Here is a 19,343-nt window from a genome sequence, read left to right on the forward strand (position 1 = left end):
TCCTCCCTTTACAGCTGTGGCGCCTCAAGAAAGGGGTGATTTCTCTGTGTCTGTTTCCCCATCTGAGGAAAAGGAGTTACCACTCAATGAAGTAGTGGCTGGTGTGCCGACAGATTTAAGAGAAGAGGCTAAGCAACCTAAAGTTCTTACAACAGCGTCTGGCATACAGCAAGCACTCCCTATGTGCTGGCTATTCTCACTTTCCTCACAGCATTCTTGAGAAGAAGATGAAACCCTGTAATTAGGTAACAGTGTCTTCAATTTAGAGGAGGCAGTTTTGCAAAGACAAGCAATTAGCTTGTTCAGAGAGTCACAGAGGGCGTCAGGGGTGAAAGCCGACCCTTTCCCACCCTGCAACGCAGGCCATGCTTTTTACACCGTTACTAGCCAAGGCCTACCACAAAATAAAGAAGTCACATACCCTCCAACGGGTGAGGCTTCCTTAAGGCAGTCAGATTGTGCTTAAAGGAAATCAGAGTGTGCTAATCTTTGACATTTCATCTCAACTCAAAAAATACTTACTGTCTTCCGAGTTACACAATAGTAAAGAACGCTGCTGTCAGGCCGTGGAAGGAACCAGCCGGCTTCTGGGGAGCTGGGCAGACCCAGCTCAATGAGCAAAGCCTTCAGGGAATTCGGGGGAAGAGGAAAAGGACGGCAAGGGGAAAGGAAGGGGAGGGATGGGAAGGGTGAAAGACCCACTGGAGGATCTCAAACAAAACAAAAGAAACCGCGGACACGTAGCCTGCTCCTGAGGCATCTGCCGCGATTTACTGAAGTGCGGGCAACGGCGCCCATCCTCAGGAATGATCCCAGGCACACAGCTCGAGGCCCGCGGCCCTTTCTGCCCTCTGGAGACACGGGCAGGTCACAGGGCCGTCTTCAATGGCTGGAAGCAAGAGGTCAACGAGCAGATCAAATGGGCTCGCTCTCTGGTTCCCTTCCTCTCTCAGGCATCAGATTTTTAGAGGTCGTGTTTAATACAAGGCAGCAACCCGGGAGGTCAGAAAACCCGATTTCCGGGCTCCGCCGTCCGGGCACCGGCCCCACCGCGGGGCCCGGGCCTCCTTCGTCCGTCGCTCCCTCGCTGCCCCGGCCCCCTCGGGGCCCATCTCCTCGTCCACCCTTCCAACTCGGCAGCCTCCGGAGGGGCCGCTCTGGCCGCAGGGACACGCTGTCAGCTCTTTTCCCCATTCGCCACCCTCGCCACGGCGGCTACGACAGGAGGGCGCGCAGCCGCGCGGGCGCGAGCGGCGGGAAGCGGCCCCAGCATGACACCGGCGGGGCCGGCCCCGCAGGAACACGCCGCGCGGCGGCTGGCGGCTGGCGGCTGGCGGCGGCGAGGCCCGGGCCCGCCCGCAGTCCCCACGGCCCCGCCGCCCCCGCCGCCCCCGCCGCCCCCGCGACCCGCACGCCCGCCCGCCGCCGCCGCCCACTCACCGCCACACTCCACCGAGTACTGGTCTCCCCAGTCCCCGGACTGCGGGCTGCAGCCGCCGCCTGCGGGGGCCTCCTGCTGCTGCCGGTGCTGCAGCTCCTGCTTGAGCAGGGACAGCGGCGAGTAGTGCTCGGTGGCCAGGGCGCCCGGGCGCGGCCCGGCGGACAGGACCCCCAGCAACAGCAGCACCAGGACGCGCCGGACGGCGTCGGCGGCGGCCACAGCGCCGCCCCAGCAGCAGCAGCAGCAGCAGTAGCAGCAGCAGCCGGCAGGTGCCATCTTTCCTCAAGGCGCATGTGCGGCGGCCCTCGCCGCACGCTGCGGCCTCTCAGCCTGAACCCGCGGCGGGCAGGTGGGCCGTGGCAAGGGGGCGGGAAGGGGGATGGCGTTGCCTGCTGGTAGTTGTAGTCCCAGCTCGGCCCGCCGCCAGCTCCCTCTCTGGGACTGAGACTACGAATCCCAGCAAGCACCGCAGGGGACGGGCTTTCCGGTCTGATCTCTGACGTTCCCCGCCGCCCCCACGCACCCACCCCGCCACTGAATCGGAAGTTCTCGGGTGCAGTTGCGTGGAAATGGGCACGGGTGGGCGGAGTGGGCTACGGCCAGGCAAGGGGAGCCCAGAAGGGGTGGCCGCGGGCAAGGGGCATGCGGAAGGGGTTACAGCAGCGCCTACTGCTGCCTCGGCGCCCTGCCAGTACAGGTGCATCGAATGCAACCAGGAGGCCAAGGAGTTGTACCGAGACTATAACCACGGAGTGCTGAAGATCACCATCTGCGTGAGTTGTCAGAGTGGGGTGTCCTTGGGCAGAAAATGGCGCTGCGGGATCTGGGGACCGTGAGAGGTGATGGGATCTATATAGCCTCTTTTTAGGACAGTAAAAATCAACGAGTCTCAGGGCCCTCCCATATAGTCCTCAGCTCGATGCTTGGCATACCTGCCCGGGATCAGTGGAGCTTTTACTTGGCTACCTGTAGTGATAACTCACCATCCCACAGCGGTGTGCTGGTGAGACTTAACGCTGCGAACGGATCCTCGAAGATTATGTTGACGTTGGAGTTCACGCCCGGGCTTTTTAGGTCTTAGACATTCTCCCTTTCATAGATAAACATTGTCATCCTTATGGTCCATAACCTGCATCAAATTTTCCTGAATTTCAGGTTTCATCCTTTGTGGTTATTGAATCCACAGTATGTGTTGTGTGCAGAGCACTAAGCTTGACGTTTGGTGATACGAAACCCAAAAATGATGAAGTAAAAATGTTGCTTTCAATACGTTCGTAGTCTAAAGAGAATAATTTAATATTTAAAAGGTCCCAAAGTTGGAGGTTCTTCTGGAGGCATTAGCAAAGAACCTGCCGCGTAATAGGCAGTCAATCCGTTTTTGTCCCATTTCTGACCTCCTGATGATTTTCTAATAATGTTCTTCGTGAGAAAAACGTGGCCTGTAATAATATATGAGAGTAGACAAAGCATGAATGTGTACCTATTTAATCTGTTGTCAACTGACATAATCACTGTTCCTCTCTCAAGTGGTTTCCCTCGCTTGGCAAAATTTCAACTCTGATTAAATCCCACATACTGTCTGATCTGTCTCCTCACCCTTGCAGCTATACTTCAACTGAGGAAAAAACATCTAAATTCATGACCACTAACCTCATGTAGCCCTTGATGCCATCTGGCCATCAGTTACATTTTACTAATCTGTTCATGTTCCCAATCCGATGAACCATCCTGACAAACCTCTCAGGTTTCCCATACCCTGCTTTGCTAAAAAACAAGAGAGAGAAAGAGAACTTCCGTAAGCTTTGCAAACACAGAAACCTAGTACTACCACCTGTTATCATACACTCTGTCTTCCTTCCCTCCTGTTAGAATGGATGAGCTGTCCACAAATCTAAAATCAGTGTGCCCTTGTGCAACTAGATCCCACCCATCCTTTTCCATTTGCTTAGGGACATCCCTGCAGCAATACTCTTCTGCTCTCCTCTGGATCATTCCCACCAGTATATGTACTAAGTCTTTCTTTAAATTAAAAAAAAACACACATTCTTCATCTCACTGGCTCCTTTAGCTCCTCCTCATTTCCCTTCCCTTTGACAGCAACGTCCTTTAAGAGATATTTGAAAAAAAAGAAAAAGAAAAAAAGAAAGAGAGAGAGATTTGTACTTATTTCCTTTCCTACTTTCTCTTGAATCAACTTCAGACACGCTTTCTCCCCACCCGCCATTTCACTAGAAACTGTTCTTAAGATCATGATCACTGACGTCTACTTTGCTAAATCCCATAGTCCATTCTCAGTGAACTGTCAGCAGCATTTGACCTTACTACTTCCCTCTGGAAACACTGTGTGCGTTTGCCAGGACACCAGACTCTTCTGGTTTTATCTTACTGGCTATTCTCAATCTCATTTCTGGTACTGCCTCACCTGCCTCAACCTCTTAGACATGGAGTACCCTAAGTCTCAGTTCTTGGGCCTCTGTCTGTCTACACACTCTCCTTTGAAGAGCTCATTCTGGTTCATGGCTTTAAATTCCATCTAAACCGTTGGCAGTTCCCAAATTTAAACCTCTAGCCTGAACCTGTTCCTTCAACTCCAGACACAAGTATCCAGCTACCTACCTGATCTCTCCAATTGGATTTTTATAGTTACATCTAACTTTCACAGTTAATGGTAACTTTACTATTTTAGTTCCTGTCCAAAATACCTTGGAGTTATACTTGATTCCTCTTCCACATTCCTTGTTTGCTTGACAGATTTTGTCAGCCCTGTCTTCAGATTATGTTCCGAATCCACTGCTTTCCGCCACCTCTACAACCATGATTCATGCTGTCATCATGTCTCACTTGGATTATTATCCTAATTCTTAAACTATGTCACCCCTGCACCTCTTCAGCCTCCTTACACAGTAGCCAAACTGTAGCTTTTAAAATGTAAGTTAGATTATGTCATTTGCTTTCCCAAACCTTCCAGTGATTTTCCATCTCACTCAGAGTTGCACTGGCTGTAAGGCCCGTGTAGTCTCCTGCTACTTTTCCCTTACTCTACTGCAATTCCATTGCCTCCTGATAGTTCTTAAACCAGTTTCCTTCCTTAGGACTTTTGCACTGTGTCTAAATGGTTAATTCCTCCCTCACTTCCTTCAATTATTTTTATTTTTAACATCTCAGAGAGGCCTACTCTGACCACCCTATTAATGATTCCCCCTACTTAGTCTGGTGTACCACCGTATCACCTCTCCCTGCTGCATCTTTCCCATAGCACCTGTCATCTTTGAATAGTCTTTACAGTTGGCTTATTTGTTATTTATTACCTGTCTCCCCCCCCCCCACTGGAATATAAGCCATACAAGGACAAAGAGTATGTATAATTTATTTGTTAATATAGCTGGCTCACCCAAGACATGCCTGACACATAGTAAGTACACAATAAATATTTGCTGGATGAATGAACCATTCTTAGGTTTTTAAATGGTCATGTCCTTGGCCAACCTGGTACAAGGGAGAGAACAGTAAAAATATATGGCATCTAAAAATAATGACTTCTGGACTGGCCCAATTCAATGATCAGTATTAGAGATGACAATCACATAACTGTGAATAAAGCTGTAACTGTCTCTGCAGTTTAGTTAGTGGTCTTTAATGATATAAATGAATCTTTATTTTTTTAAATCATTGGCATTTAGCAAAATCCTTCTAATCATCGGAGCTGGCTTCTCTAGAATTCTGTTTGGAATATTGAAGGGTGCAACAGTACATTATTGTATACAGACATTCCCTGATGACATTGAGTGTGTAATATCCTCATTTTTATCATGATAACACATACTAATATGCATAGTGGCATTAGTTAGGTAAAATCATTTAGTTGATGCTAGACTCAGAAAATTAAATTGTAAATAAATCTAAAAAAGAAAATTAAATTGTAAAATAATTTTATGAAGGTTCTCCCAAGTGATGAGAGTAAAAAGTAAAAAGTTTATAGACATCAGGCTTTATGTTTGAAAAAATAGCCAAAGTTTCTATAAGCTGGTAACTCATACATTGTCTCTTAGCTGGTGTATTTGGAGTCAGCAGTACACTCAGCCTGATCTCCTCCCTGTATTTCTCAGCGAATCTCCCTTCTCTTTCTCTTTGCTCTTCCTGTTTTTCCATTGCCATTCCTTCCCACTTGCCCCTCTGTGTTTCCCTAATTTTTCTCCATCTAATGGAAGTATGTCCTTTGCTTTTAGCCACTCCTTCTCGTCCAGCTTTAAATAGTTTAGTATAATTACGTGTAAAGATATAGTACTTTTGATATCCTGTACTGCCTAGACTATTTTATATGCTCATATTTGATAAATTCACAATGATAACAAATCAAGACTCCCTTGAGATTCTCCTAAACTTCAAGTCTGTTCATATACTACAGTATTCAGCTTCTACCCTTAGATGCTGGATGCAAAGATGAATAAGACACTGTCCTGCCCTTTAGGATTTTAAAATGTAGGGGGTTCCACTTTCAAGATATGTGTTTTGCTTATTGTAGAGCTAAAATGAAACAGGTTTGAGAATGAGTGGGGAAGGGGATAGCCCTAGAGATAATGGGGAGGAAGAAACAGCAAGAACATCCACAAAATATTGGCCAGTTTATATTCTAAAAGAGATAGGATTCACTAGAGAACTGAAGAACATAACAGCAGTAAGTAATCTATATCCATGGTGAGATAAAGGTGGTAGAAGTTAGGAGTTTCTGGGGTATACATGGTACCCGTGCTGTAGGGATTTCTTAGAGGACAACTTTCTCTTTCAGGATATTTGTCTAGTAAGTGGAACAATTTTGCCAAAATCAGAAAACATATCTAAATGTTGTCATCTGCCACTAAAATGTTTTACTACATTTGTATATGGTTTCCCTCCTTACATTTAAGGTGAAAGAAGCACTCAAGGAAAAAGTGAATAATAGAAGAAGAACAAGGAAAAATTAGCCTGAAACTGGTAGGGAACCAGCAGACTCTAATGAATTCTCAATGTTTATAAAATACTCAGAATGCTAGGAAGGGGAATATGGGCATTGCAGGTAACATAGCACATGAGGCCAGAAGCCACTTCTATTTAGGTTCGTGTCACCCTGTGTTCTGTGTTCATTCCATTATACAGGGTGATATAAGCTGCCGCTTACAGTAGCAGGCTTACTCACCTTCCTCTTCTAAATTATAAGGTCCTGAAGGATAGAGACTTATGTCTCAGAGTGAATCTAACACCTTGAAAGTGCCTGGTCCAAACAAACGGCTAAGCAAAGAGAGCTGTTCTAATGAATGTTGTAGCCACTCCAAACATATTTGTCAGACAAGTGATTGCAGGGGAAAATATGGCCTGCCGTGTCTCCCGGTGCTAGTTCCTGCCTACTTCCTTCTAAAAATTGCCTAAATCCTGGCGTAGACTTGCAGTGTCATGAGATGGGTTTTAGGGAACTTTTAAAGGACAGAGAAAAGACCCTTGACCAGCCAGCAGCTTCATTTTACAATGAAGCAGCATCTCTAGTGTTGCAGTGTTGTTTGTAGAGAGGAAGTGTTTTTCCACACAGGTAGCACAGGGAGGTGTCCAGAAAACAGCTCTTTATCATGTGTGGGGTTTCTGATTCTGTGGCTTCTGTTTCTGTTTATACCCTGTTTACTCTTCACTCAGCTGAGAAACTGCAAAATTATTAACCTCTTATGCCTCAGCTTCATTAGGTGGATTTAAATTTGAGATAATAGCACATCTCCCTTCATTGGTTCACTTGATGACTCAAAAACATACCCATTTCTTGTAGATGACATGAATGGAGAAACACTTTAAGTTGGAAGTGATTTTTTTCTTTACATTTGGAGTGCAGGGTTAATATTTTTTCAGCACACTTCATTTTTTTCCTAGCATTTTGATGTAGTTTTAGGCCATCCCAGTACGTTTGCATATCTATCACTTCTATTTCCATTTTATCTTCTCAAAATTTCAAAATGTTTATGTTTGAATTGTAGCCATTAGAATAGTAGCCTTGATGCAACTTTTGTAACCAAAACTGTTTCAAATGTCACATTTCTGATGAGCTTGTTCCTGTACACCTGTGTTTATATGTTCCATTTGATAACATTGTAATCACATGTGTCCAAAAAAAAAAAAAAAAAGACAATTTCATAGGAGTCACTGAGAACCCAAAAGTCTTACTTCGCTAGCCTAGAACCAAGCTGACCAACCCACGTCCTTATGTACAGCTCAGGATCCTCCAGTGTCTTCACTGTCACAGAGAAAGACATTTTCTTTCCATAGTCTGGATGTTATTGAAGGAAAAAAAAAAAAAAAACAAGCTTCTCTAGGTATCTGCCACCCCCAGATTGTTGACATTGTGCTACACTCCTTACCTGCTTTTAGCTCTCAGAAACTCTGGGCATAGGGTTACTTTTCTCAAACCCTTTCTCCAGATCACATTTCAAGAACCACAAAATTGGCCATCCAGCCAACAGGGAACAATTTCTCAATGAAAGTACTTTATTCATTTTTTATTTATTTATTTTATAACAATTCCTACAAATTGAAAGTAGGATTTTCTGGGATACTTTCCTACCTAAAATCAGTCTTTAAATCAAATATCTTTTTAGCTTCTTACATATGAGATTAAGAGATTACTATCTCTAGCCTAGAAGATGATAGTCATTTCTGAAACCAGGGCTTCTATAGGTAAACATTTTGTATCTGAGAAGTTAACTTAAGTAAATGCTGATAATGTCCTTATTGCTATACAAGTTCAAAATAGACTCTCTAGTTTGAAATCCTTTAAGATTTCAGAATGTATGAATTTGCTTGTTCTAATACAATCTCACATTATTTCAGAAATCCTGCCAGAAACCTGTAGACAAGTATATCGAGTATGATCCTGTTATCATCTTGATTAATGCTATTTTATGCAAAGCCCAGGCCTACAGGCATATTCTTTTCAATACTAAAATAAACGTAAGTTGTCATAATTTTTTTTATTTTCTAATTTCACTTTTTGATGCTTTTACATTTTTAAAGAATAATAATTTTGAGCAGAATTAATGAACGTTATTTTAAAAGAAATTCTAATGAGGATGGGTCTTTTATCCCAACAAGTCTGGAAGTTTCTAGAAATAACATACATTGATAAACAGGTACACAATGTTTAGTGAGTATTCATGAATATGCTAACTAGAAGGAAACTGACAAACCATAATCTGTATTGCCTTTTAGTAGGCTACCTTTTGAAAAAGACACCAATTATTTCTAACAATAAACTTAAATATATCAAAGTAGGGAGAGAATTATACTGAGAGGAAGTAAGCAAACTTTAAAAGAGAAATATTTTTAAACAGTTTATTGCATTTCATATTCTACTAAGGAAATTCCTTCCCTCCACCCTTAAGTCATATAACCAGGGCAGTTTTTAAATTGCTAGAGCATTGATTCCCAAACTTTGGTATACATTAGAATCACCTGGGAGAGAGGGAGGGGTGGCAGTTCATCCTTCCAAGCCGAGGCCTCACCCAAAATCAGTTAAATCAGAATCTTTGGGGATGGTTTCAGGTATTAGTATTTCTTAAAACTCCCTGGGTAATTCCAGAGTGGAGCCAGGAAGAACCAGTGTGCCAACTAGAAGAACCTCTCAGAAGTCCACACTGATACCTATTCCTGGGCTACATTGCATTTGCACACACTTTCTTTTCCCCACTTTCTATTGATATAGAAAGTTCAACCCATGGAGTAATTTTAAGAAAAAATTTTTAAAAAGGTTGTATTTATTTATTTGAGAAAGAAAGTATATGCATGTGTGCGCTGGGGGCGAGGGGTTAGAGAGGGGGGAAGAAGGAGATAATCTCCAGCATGCTGCAAACCGAGCACATTGAGTGCAGAGCCTGATGCAGGGCTCAGATCCCAGGACCCTGAAATCATGACCTGAGCCAAAATCAAGAGTCTGACGCCCAACTGACTAAGCTACCCAGGTGCCCCATTAAAGTAATGTGTTTTTAAAAGCCAATTCTTCTCCAAAAAAAAAAAAAAAAAAAAAAAAAGCCAATTCTTAGGATTCCTGGGTGGCTCAGTTAAGCATCTGACTCTTGATCTCAGCTCATGTCTCAATCTCCAGGTCGCAAGTTTGAGCCCCACATTGGGCTCCACACTGGGCATGGAGCCTACTTAAAAATAACGAAATAAAAATTTAAATAAATAAATAAAAAGCCAACTCTTATTGCCTGGTACTTTCTATTTTTGCCAAAATTTCAGACTCTTTAGAACTTGCAATGGATTTTCTACCTTTTAATTGCTCTTTGATATATTAATTTATACTCATCAGGCATAGGGCCCTTTTTTAAAAATTTGTGTTCAGACTAATAGTTTCCTGTGAGGTATGATAGAATCTTCAGGTTAATTCTATTCTTATTGCTGCTTCCACCTATCCATGAGTCACATAAATTCTGTGCTTGGTTCTGTGTATAGGACAGATGTTGAAAATATAGAGACGAGTGAACTACTATTTGAAGCAGTGATTCTTAACTAGGGGTATACATCAGAATCCTCCTTCCCCACAAAACTGTTTCAAAATTGCATGTCTAGGATTACTTCCAAAGATTCTGAATCAGGATTGGGGCCTAGACATTTGCAGTCTGAAAAATCTCCCCCATGTGATTCTGATGGACATTGCTGATGAAGAACCACTGGTATACAGACAACACAATTATACACTTAATTGGGCAGCTCTGAATTTAAAAAGCTATGAGATGGGAGGTTCTTCAAAACCACAAATACTTAGCTATATCTGTGCCTATTTGGTATTACATATAATTGTTTCTTTACCCAATGCATGGCATTGTCTTTTTGACCCACCAGATGCATGGAAAACTCTGCATATTTTGTTTGCTTTGTGAAGCATACCTGAGATGGTGGCAGCTTCAAGATTCAAACCAGAACACTGATCCTAATGACTTCATCAGATATGCCAAGGAATGGGATTTCTATAGAATGTTTGCAGTTGCTTCTCTAGGTAGGAAAAAGCTATGCTTTCTATTCTTAGTTAACTAGTAACTACTATTCTGATTAGAGGTAAGGTGGGTAGTCTTAATCATTGGCAAGAAGAGGGGGTTAATACCAGACTTGAGACTAAATATTCAGTTCTATCACTAACCTACTAGGTGAATGTGTCTAAATTGTCTGCTTTCTTACTTTTTTATTTGTTACCACACATGTGTTATGGAAATGACTATATTTAGCAGAGTAGAGTTAGTGTTTTGAGGTATATATAATATTGTTGATAAAATTCCTCAATTTAATTTCTTGATTGTATAATTTAAAGATTCCCTAGGTCCCATTTTTAAAACAGATTGATAATTGTTAGACATTATGCAATGTATTGTGCTAATTGTGTTGAACTGATACAATCTGTTTAAGAGGGAACACTTATTTATCTGACTTCATACAGGGAAAGTGGCTACTGCCCCTAAATTCCTCAAGTTCAGGAATTGCTTTTCTTTCCTTTTTTTTTTTTTTTTTTTAAGATTTTTATTTATTTATCCATGAGAGACACAGAGAGAGAGGCAGGCCGAGACAGAGGGAGAAGCAGGCTTCATGCAGGGAGCCCAAAGTGGGACTCGATCCCAGGACTGAGGGATCACGCCCTGAGCAGAAGGCAGACACTCAACCACTGAGCCACCCAGGTGTTCCAGGAATTGCTTTTCTTCACAATTCCAGTTTGTGACTTAGGTCAGAATTGTACAGATTTATGTGACTATTTCCTTACTTACTGGCTTCCATGCTTCTCTGCTTCTAAAACTCCTTTTTAAAAAAAAAAAAAAAAAAAAAGATTTTATTTGTTCATGAGAGACACACACAGAGGGAGAGAGAGAGAGAGAGAGAGAGAGAGAGAGGCAGAGAGACAAGCAGGCTCCATGCTGGGAGCCTGATGTGGGACTCGATCCTGGGTCTCCAGGATCAGGCCCTGCCTGGGCTGAAGGCGGCGCCAAACCGCTGAGCCACCTGGGCTGCCCTAAAACTCCTTGATGATAAGGAAATATTACTATAGTAATATCAAGCCTCCAGTCAACTGCAGTGTCATGTTTCTGAACTGTGTCTTCTTTTATCCCATTTTCTTCTCTTTCTGCTCTTACTCCCTTCATCCTCTCATGCAGTTCTAAGGTTTTAAAATTTATATCCTGGAGCTCCTGGCTGGCTCAGTCGGGAGAGCAAGTGACTTTTGATCTCAGGGTTGTGACTTCAACCCCCCATGTTAGGTGTAGAGATTTCATAAAAATAACATCTTTTTTAAAATTAGTAAATAAAATTTATATACTAAGAATTCCCAGATATACATAATAATATTAAAAACATCCTTGAGGGGATCCCTGGGTGGCTCAGTGGTTTAGCACCTGCCTTTGGCCCAGGGCATGATCCTGGAGTCCCCCAGATCATGGGGAAGGCAAGTGACTTCCCCAAAGTCCCGCAGCAGTTTAGTGTTGCCACTGAGACAGGTGGCTCTCTGGAATCCCTACCCAGATTTTTCTCCATGCAGCACCCTGTAGGCAGGTAGCAGGTCCCGCCGAGCCATCTGATCAGTGAAAGCCTCAGGAGTAGAGGCTCCGTGATATCTGTCCTGGGAAAGATTGTGCAGAGCCCGAGGGCTGGTGCAGATGCATACATCTCTTGAGTTCTGAATTAGGAAGATGTGGAGGTTATCTAGTCCACCCTCTATCCCATGAGAGAAATCCTCTCAGTTCTGCAACATAATCTAGCTTTGAGTATCTCCAGTGACAGGAGGCAGCCCACTATTGCTAGATTGTTAAGGAGGTCTTTGTTGCTTTTTTTGTCCAAATCCAGACTTTAAAATCTGCCTATTTAATCATATCCTTGCAATTGACAAGTCCTTGAGTTATTTTGCAGGGAGATGGGATATCTTCCCTGAGGGATATATCAAATGTCATGTAGGTCAGCCATCCAAAATTACTGATTCTAATCAACTATGTTTGGAACCTTTTAGTTTGGCTCTATTTGGTTATACAACATTTTAGGAAAAATACAGTTGTCTCTCCTATAATTTGATATAGAAGTTCCAGAAAAAAGCCTAGTTCTGCAGAAACCTGAATAACACAGCTTATGGGGAAAAATAGAATTTGGGACAGACCACTCAAAACATACACAGTCGGGTAATCAGAGGACTAACCATCTTAATACACATAATATCACAGCTGAAAGAAATGTTAAATTCCTAGTTAATGGGAACAGAACAGACTGTGCTCTTTTCTTTGAAGCCAGTGGAACTGTGGCTTCTTCTGGTCTGGACTCAGATTGTGAATACTTTCTGGAAGGTTAAGGAATTGCACTCAGAAGGTTTGTTAAAATGAGTAAGGAAGTTTCCAATTTTGTTAACAAGATTCAAAATGTGTAGATAATAGGCATTCAGTAAATAGTGGATGAATGAACAAAGAAAAACACCTTCATGTGTAATTTTTAGGGTGGGTCCCATCTTTCAGACTTAAAAACCTCCTCTTTACTCCTGTTTTAATCTTTCTGTGGAGATCTCAAACATTGAAGATGTTTAAATAGAACCTTACTTCCTAGAAAGAACTTCAGAGAACTGATGACTACAGTGGTCCATGAAATACTTCATGAGTGAACTGCTGAAATATGTTTCTGCAATCACACCAGCAGGATTTGACACAACAGGCGGGACTTATTTACTTAAAAAGAAGGAGGGGTAATGGTGGGGGGAAGAAAATTTGATCTTGATGAAACAGTTCTCATGAAGACAGCTAATAAGTTGTATTTCAGAATTGTGGTTTATTTGTTTTTAGAGAGATATGGTTTAGATAGCAACATTCATATTTCTGTTCTCCATTCCCTCCTTAGAACAAACTGCCTTTTTTATTGGCATTTTTACTTTCCTGTGGATAGAACGACCAATGACAGCGAAAAAAAAACCCAACTTCACTTTGCTGCTGAAAGCATTATTATTATCCAGCTATGGAAAGCTCTTGCTCATTCCAGCTGTCATTTGGGAGCATGACTACACGCCCCTGTGCCTCCGACTCATTAAAGTATTTGTCCTTACATCAAATTTTCAGGCAATTAGAGGTATGTTTATCTTTTATTCTTGTCTTTTCAGCTTTCACCCCACATACAAGCCTAAAGTCCTATTTCTCCAACACAGTTTTATAAACCCTGTTAAAACACTGGAATTCTTCATAGAATAATAACAATGCCTGACATTTCTCTAGTGCCTTATACATAACACAGAGTCCGTATTTGCTCAAAGTAATGACATATTATTTTTTAGTCTTTGGGATGCTTTCATGTGCATTATCTCCATCTTGCAAGGTTGGTAGGGGAGTCATTATTACCTCCACTTTGTGAATGACTTGTCCAAATGTACCCGGCCTACCAGTTATCAAGCCAGGAAGCACAGAACCTGCTCTACAACAAAGGGATGAGCAGCCCTGGGGGTCTTCATTTTTCCCATCCATTGTGAGAAGGGTTATTTTAAATGAGCCTCTAACCTGGTACTTTTTATCCAAATGCTTCTCATCTTATAAGCTGTAAAACTGAGAAATCTCTGGTTTTTTTTCCTGCTAACCTCTTTACAACTTTAGAATTTATTTTTTATTTTCTCCATGGAAATCTGTGTCTTGATTTCAGGAGAAGCCTAGTGTTTTTGTTATAAGAACACACTTTGTTTCTTTCTAGAGATGAAACCATGGGAGAAGATATCAGCACAGGCTAATACGAACAAATAGAGACTCTCTAAAAACAACTTTATAAGACAGTTCCATTCATGATGCCACAGAACTTACATGCTGATATCACTTAATTAAACTCTCAAGAACTTATTAGCTACCTTTCTTTTCCAGTGACCCTGAATATCAGCCGGAAGCTCTCCTTTCTGGCCATCTTGGGTGGCTTACTGATGGAAAGCACCATGGTCTACCTCTTCCAGAGAATGGAATGGGATATGGGAAGTGATTGTGCCATCTATAAATCTCAAGACTTTTGAAAAGGTAAAAGCCTCTTAATGTTCACACATTCAGACAGGCATCCTTCTCGGAGACAAAGGTCATTGTAAAATAAGATGCCCTTACATGCCACACCCCCCACCCGATTGCCTTTGGGTCACCTGCGTCCCGTGCAAGGACTGTAGTGCACATCTCAGGGTCCTTCCCTTTCATTCTTTGTCACCTCAAGGACATCCACTCTCTGTTGTGTTACTTCTAGGGGCCCTGTTCTCTACCTCCCCAATACCTGCACTCCACACCACTCGTACTGAGACCTCAGACTCTGAACTCTGCTCCCTTGGCATCTGGACCCTCCACCCCCCAGTCGTGGCATTTTGCTGCCTCCCTCCACCATCTCTGCTCTAGGCTGCCTTTTCACCTCCAGTCCCCTGACCTCAACTTCCACTTGCCTCTCGTTTAACCATACCTACACATGTAGGCAGCTGTGGATTCATCACCATTAGTCCCTTAAAACCATCAGCTTCTTGCCCTTTTACCTTAGGTAAAAGGCCTAATAATGCCTTATTAGAGCCATTTGGGTGAATCTCAGCATCTGTTTTCCCCAAGTCCAGAGCTGCAGAGCCTCAACTAGACCTCGGTGTTGCTCCTCTGCCTCCATGGTCACCTCCAATGAACCTCCCATCACACTGTTCTGGAACTTTCCATGCTCCTTCCTCCCATGTCTGCCTTCACTTTGCTGAGAGTTGAGCCCCTTACAAATTCCTTGAACTCCCTTCCTCTTTCAATCCAGAAATCCTTTTGTCTTTCCTTCTTCCCTCCCTCCTCTCCTGGACTTGTGCTCATCTTCCTCCCTGTAAGTGTCCTCCTCCCTCTGGTCACAGTCAGACTCCTGGGCCACAGTCAGACTCCTGTATTGGCTGTAGACTTCTGGAGCAGACTCAGAGGTGTGCAGGTGGGGAGGAAAGCACAGAAGCAGCAGGGAAACAGCCCAGCTCTGAACCTCCTGTGGCCCCCTGTGGGTCCTGTGGCCTCAGGCTCCCCTAATGCTGGGTCATTGCTCTTCCTTTCCAGGTCTTCAGACACTGCACCTTCATTATTCACTCTACTATGTGGCTCCTTCCCCTTTGCAAACGTACACATACAGCTATCTGTTCTAGAACTGTTGGTCCCAGCCTGTTTCACCACCTTCCTTCATAAAACATTCTTTCTCCTGTAGTCTCCTGAATCTATGCTCCTAAAACTCAAAGGGAAGCTGGTTGCCAGCTCTCCATTAGAGTCCTCCTCCCTTAGCTTGGCTCTGGAAGCTAACTCAGAGCCCCTTCTCCTAAAACAGGCTGCCTGGTCTGTCAGGTCATTTAGTTTGACTCGTCCTCAGTCCTCCTCTTCTCTCTTGCTGTTCACGCATTTAGTGTGATGGCAGTGCCACAGCACGGACCCTTTCTCCCAGGACGTAGGCCTCCCAGACCAGCATTTCCAGCTCAGCCCAGGCACTGCACCCTTCCACTGCCTTCCAGGCGGTGCTGCCATGACCGTACTGTTACCTCTGAAGTCCAACTCCACTTCACCCCCCTCTACCCACCCAAACACAATCCTTTCCTGATGCTTTTCTCTAGAAACATTCCTTATCACTCAGACGTCAGGCAGCTCTTGTCTCCTGCCTAAAGGTTTATAACAGCCTCCGCACAGCTTTCCGCCCAGAGACTGGTGCCACCTAAATCTTCATAAAGCATCACTTCTGGAATCCCTCCGAATTTTTCATCTGCCTTACTGCCGACACAGGAGTTTCTAGTCTCTAGTCTCTTTCTGAGGAACGTCTTTTAGTTTTCTCTTTGCTTACTTGTGGGCCTCAATATCCCAGTTCTAATTCCCTCTCTGCTGTCATGTTGCTATCCGCATCCTCTACTAAGGTCTTCTCTTCATTTCCAAATATGTCTTATGCTCTCCCCAGGGCCTAGAGTGGCCTGTTCTCCACCTCATCACACACAGCCAGTCCTCTTTGTTTCTCCATGAAGGGAAAACTTTCCAAAACCTCGAGTCTGTGCACTCACTCCCACTGGCCTCCCAGAGCCCAGTTCAACACCACAGTGGACATGTCCAGGCTCTCCTTAGACTGTGTCAGCACCACTTTGCCCCGACTTCCACAGGTGCTTCTAGTTGTTGAGTTATCAGTTGTAATTTCTGGCCAGGAGAACAAAATCATCTGTCACAACCATTTGAAAACCATTCTGCTCCTTTATGTTACCTCGTGTTTTATATTGTCTATGTCTTATATTCACATCCTGTGTGTTTATCCCTGACTCCCCAGCCTGGTAAACAGATTGGTTCTAGAAGAGACTGGAAGTTATACGTGAGGAAATACGTATTTCCCATAGCACAGGGCCTGCCCAAATACGGATTTGTTGAATGATTTTCAGCAGAATGTGCCACTCTAAATACTTCTTTTATTATCCACAGTTGGACTCTTTATTATTTGTGGCATGACCAACTGCGTCCGAAGAAGAGAAGACATAAAGTACAAAGCAAGCTCCTCATTTGTGTTGAGCAAAATGAGGCAAAGATTTGGATACACTTCCTGAAAAAGAAAGCAATGGTTATGGCATTGGAAACCCCCAACACTATGACACCCCACCCCCCACCCCCCATATAAGAGACCACCAAACCACATATATATGCACACAGACACAGGCAGAAACAGACACAGGGACACTGCCTTAGGGAGTGAGGTGCCCCCACCCCACCCCCCCCCACCCCCCCGCAAGTGTAGACTCCGGCAAGTAGACCCCTTCAGGTAAGCATTTGAACTGAGGGAAGAGCATGAATGCAAGACTCGCACATAATAAGACCTTTGTTTCATTCTTTTGACATGCTTATATCTTTTTAATTTAAATGTTAAGTTATTGGCTCTAAATATATTTAAAACAGTATTTTATGTTCTTACAACAGAAACATTTTTCTCTTAATAAAGTCAGAATAAACTAAGCTTTTGTAAATTTTTTATAAACTTCAATATTTTCCCCTGTGACTGAGTTACTCTTTAGAAATGGCTGATCCAAAAATAAATAACTAAAACCAGTGAATTGTCTACTTTATAGGGGTAAACTCTATCTCGATAAAGCCAATACTGGATAAATTGATACGTAGCACCTTTTCTCTCTCCCCATTTCATTCACTTATTCATGCAGCAGGAATTACTGAGCCCGTAGTATGTGTGTCAGCATGGACGCAGTGGTGAATGGCCTTCTTAAAGTTTATGGAGCAGTGGAGCACTTGGGTGGCTCAGTTGGTGGGGCATCCAACTCTTGATTTCAGCTCAGGTCATGATCTCAGGAGATCCAGCCCCACTTTGGCCTCCATCCATGCTGGGTGTGGAGCCCACTTGAGATTCTCTCTCCCTTTGCCCCTCTTTCCCACACTCACTTGCTCTCTCCTCTCTTTCCCTCTCTCCTCTGTCTCCTTCTCCCCCACCTAAAATAAATAAATAAATCTTTTAAAAAAAGTTTACAGACAACAATAGATTTACAAACATGAGAGGGTAATGGCAGTGTAGGGTGATAAGTGCTGTTAAGGGGTAACATTGGAATCAAGGGAGATGCAGAGTAGGAACACTTGTTCCAGTCTTAGAAGTCCAGAAGGTCCTCAGAAAGGAAGAGGAAAGGAAAGGAACTTTCCAGTGTCCCTGGAGGGAGAAAACCACACACCCATGCCAAGTCCTAGAGGGAAGAGGGTGTAACACGTGTGCAGGGAACTGAGTATTCTGTACACCTGGATGGAGTTTGGGTACTGGGAGTTTTAAAAATGATAATCAGGAAGCCATGTAAGGTCGGATAATGAAGGGCCTCAGGAATTGTTAACATCACAAGGATCATGAAGCCAATACAATGTCAGGATCCAAAATAAAAAACAAAACCAGTTGGAATGACATAGCAGAATACCCACAGGATAGAGCCAGTAAATGGAAAGAGGGAGCAAAACATGGTTTAAAGGCATACAACCAAAAAGAATTAAGTGTTAGAAAAAATGACAATATGATGTGCTGATCACAGCTTCTCTAATCTTTGCCCAGCAACTCAGATAAGTGAAGATAAACAGCACCGGTTTTGTAATTTATTTTTATTTGTTTATTTTTTAAGTAGTCTCCACATTCAGCGTGGAGCCCAGTGCAGGGCTTGAATTCACAACCCTGAGTTCATGACCTGAGCTGACATCAAGAGTCAAATGCTCAACCGAGCCACCTAGGTGCCCCATACTAATTTAACCCATATACAATATATTCCATTCTTTTCTTGAGCACCTGAAAAAGTATCTGCTAACTTTTTTTAAAACCAGTGTCAATGGGGATCCCTGGGTGGCTCAGTGGTTTAGTGCCTGCCTTCAGCCCGCGGTGTAATCATGGAGTCCCGGGATCAAGTCCCACATCAGGCTCCCTGTGTGGAGCCTGCTTCTCCCTCTGCCTCTCTCTCTCTCTCTCTCTCTCTCTCTCTCTCTCTTTCATGAACAAATAAAATCTTTAAAAATAAAAGTAAATAAATTATATATACATGTACATAAAACCAGTGTCAGAGGGAGGCCTGGGTGGCTCAATGGTTGAGTGTCTCCCTTTGGCTGATGTCATGATCCCAGGGATCCTGGGATTAGGTCCTGTATCAGGTGCCCTACAGGGAGCCTGCTTCTCCCTCTGCCTCTCTTTCTGTGTCTCTCATGAATAAATAAATAAAATCTTTAAATAAATAAACAAACAAGTGTCAGAAACCCCTTTCCTTAGTGTCCGTGAACATGAGTTAGCTAAGGGCTGGGCAGGGTATGGTAAAGGACTGCAGAGGAGACCTATCTGATCCAACTCTGCTCTTAAGTGTCCCTTCAGTGTGTAGTTTATTACATCCCTCCTTGAGTTGAGCCAACAAAGGGTAAGACTCCAGGAACAGAGCAGAGAGGCTGCACAT

The 19,343-nt window shown here is 43.4% G+C and overlaps 2 protein-coding genes across 2 annotated transcripts in view; one reads left to right on the top strand and one right to left on the bottom strand.

The window, feature by feature from the left end:
- TTC13 (tetratricopeptide repeat domain 13) overlaps positions 1-1,850 on the bottom strand; it is a 79,926-nt gene extending 78,076 nt beyond the window's left edge. The window contains exon 1 of the mRNA XM_041748499.1: positions 1,441-1,850. Coding sequence (XP_041604433.1) covers positions 1,441-1,717 — 277 coding nt within the window. The 5' untranslated portion in view covers positions 1,718-1,850. The remainder of the gene's footprint in view (positions 1-1,440) is intronic.
- Positions 1,851-1,938: 88 nt separating this feature from the next.
- On the top strand, positions 1,939-17,546 carry ARV1 (ARV1 homolog, fatty acid homeostasis modulator). The gene is made up of 6 exons (XM_041748341.1): positions 1,939-2,214; positions 8,285-8,404; positions 10,295-10,448; positions 13,304-13,528; positions 14,302-14,448; positions 16,858-17,546. The coding sequence occupies exons 1-5, from the start codon at positions 2,011-2,013 to the stop codon at positions 14,442-14,444; spliced, it is 846 nt and encodes a 281-aa protein (XP_041604275.1). The 5' UTR covers positions 1,939-2,010; the 3' UTR covers positions 14,445-14,448; positions 16,858-17,546.
- The last annotated feature ends 1,797 nt before the right edge of the window (positions 17,547-19,343 follow it).

Source organism: Vulpes lagopus, chromosome 3 (assembly GCF_018345385.1).
Source record: "Vulpes lagopus strain Blue_001 chromosome 3, ASM1834538v1, whole genome shotgun sequence".
NCBI lineage: Eukaryota > Metazoa > Chordata > Mammalia > Carnivora > Canidae > Vulpes > Vulpes lagopus.

Excerpts from the sequence above, each read along its gene's own strand:
- ARV1 (XM_041748341.1), top strand. The coding sequence starts at position 2,011 with ATGGGCACGGGTGGGCGGAGTGGGCTACGGCCAGGCAAGGGGAGCCCA. Across the intron at positions 8,405-10,294 it reads TTTTCAATACTAAAATAAAC|ATGCATGGAAAACTCTGCAT; the intron begins GTAAGTTGTCAT and ends TTGACCCACCAG. Across the intron at positions 13,529-14,301 it reads AAATTTTCAGGCAATTAGAG|TGACCCTGAATATCAGCCGG; the intron begins GTATGTTTATCT and ends TTTCTTTTCCAG.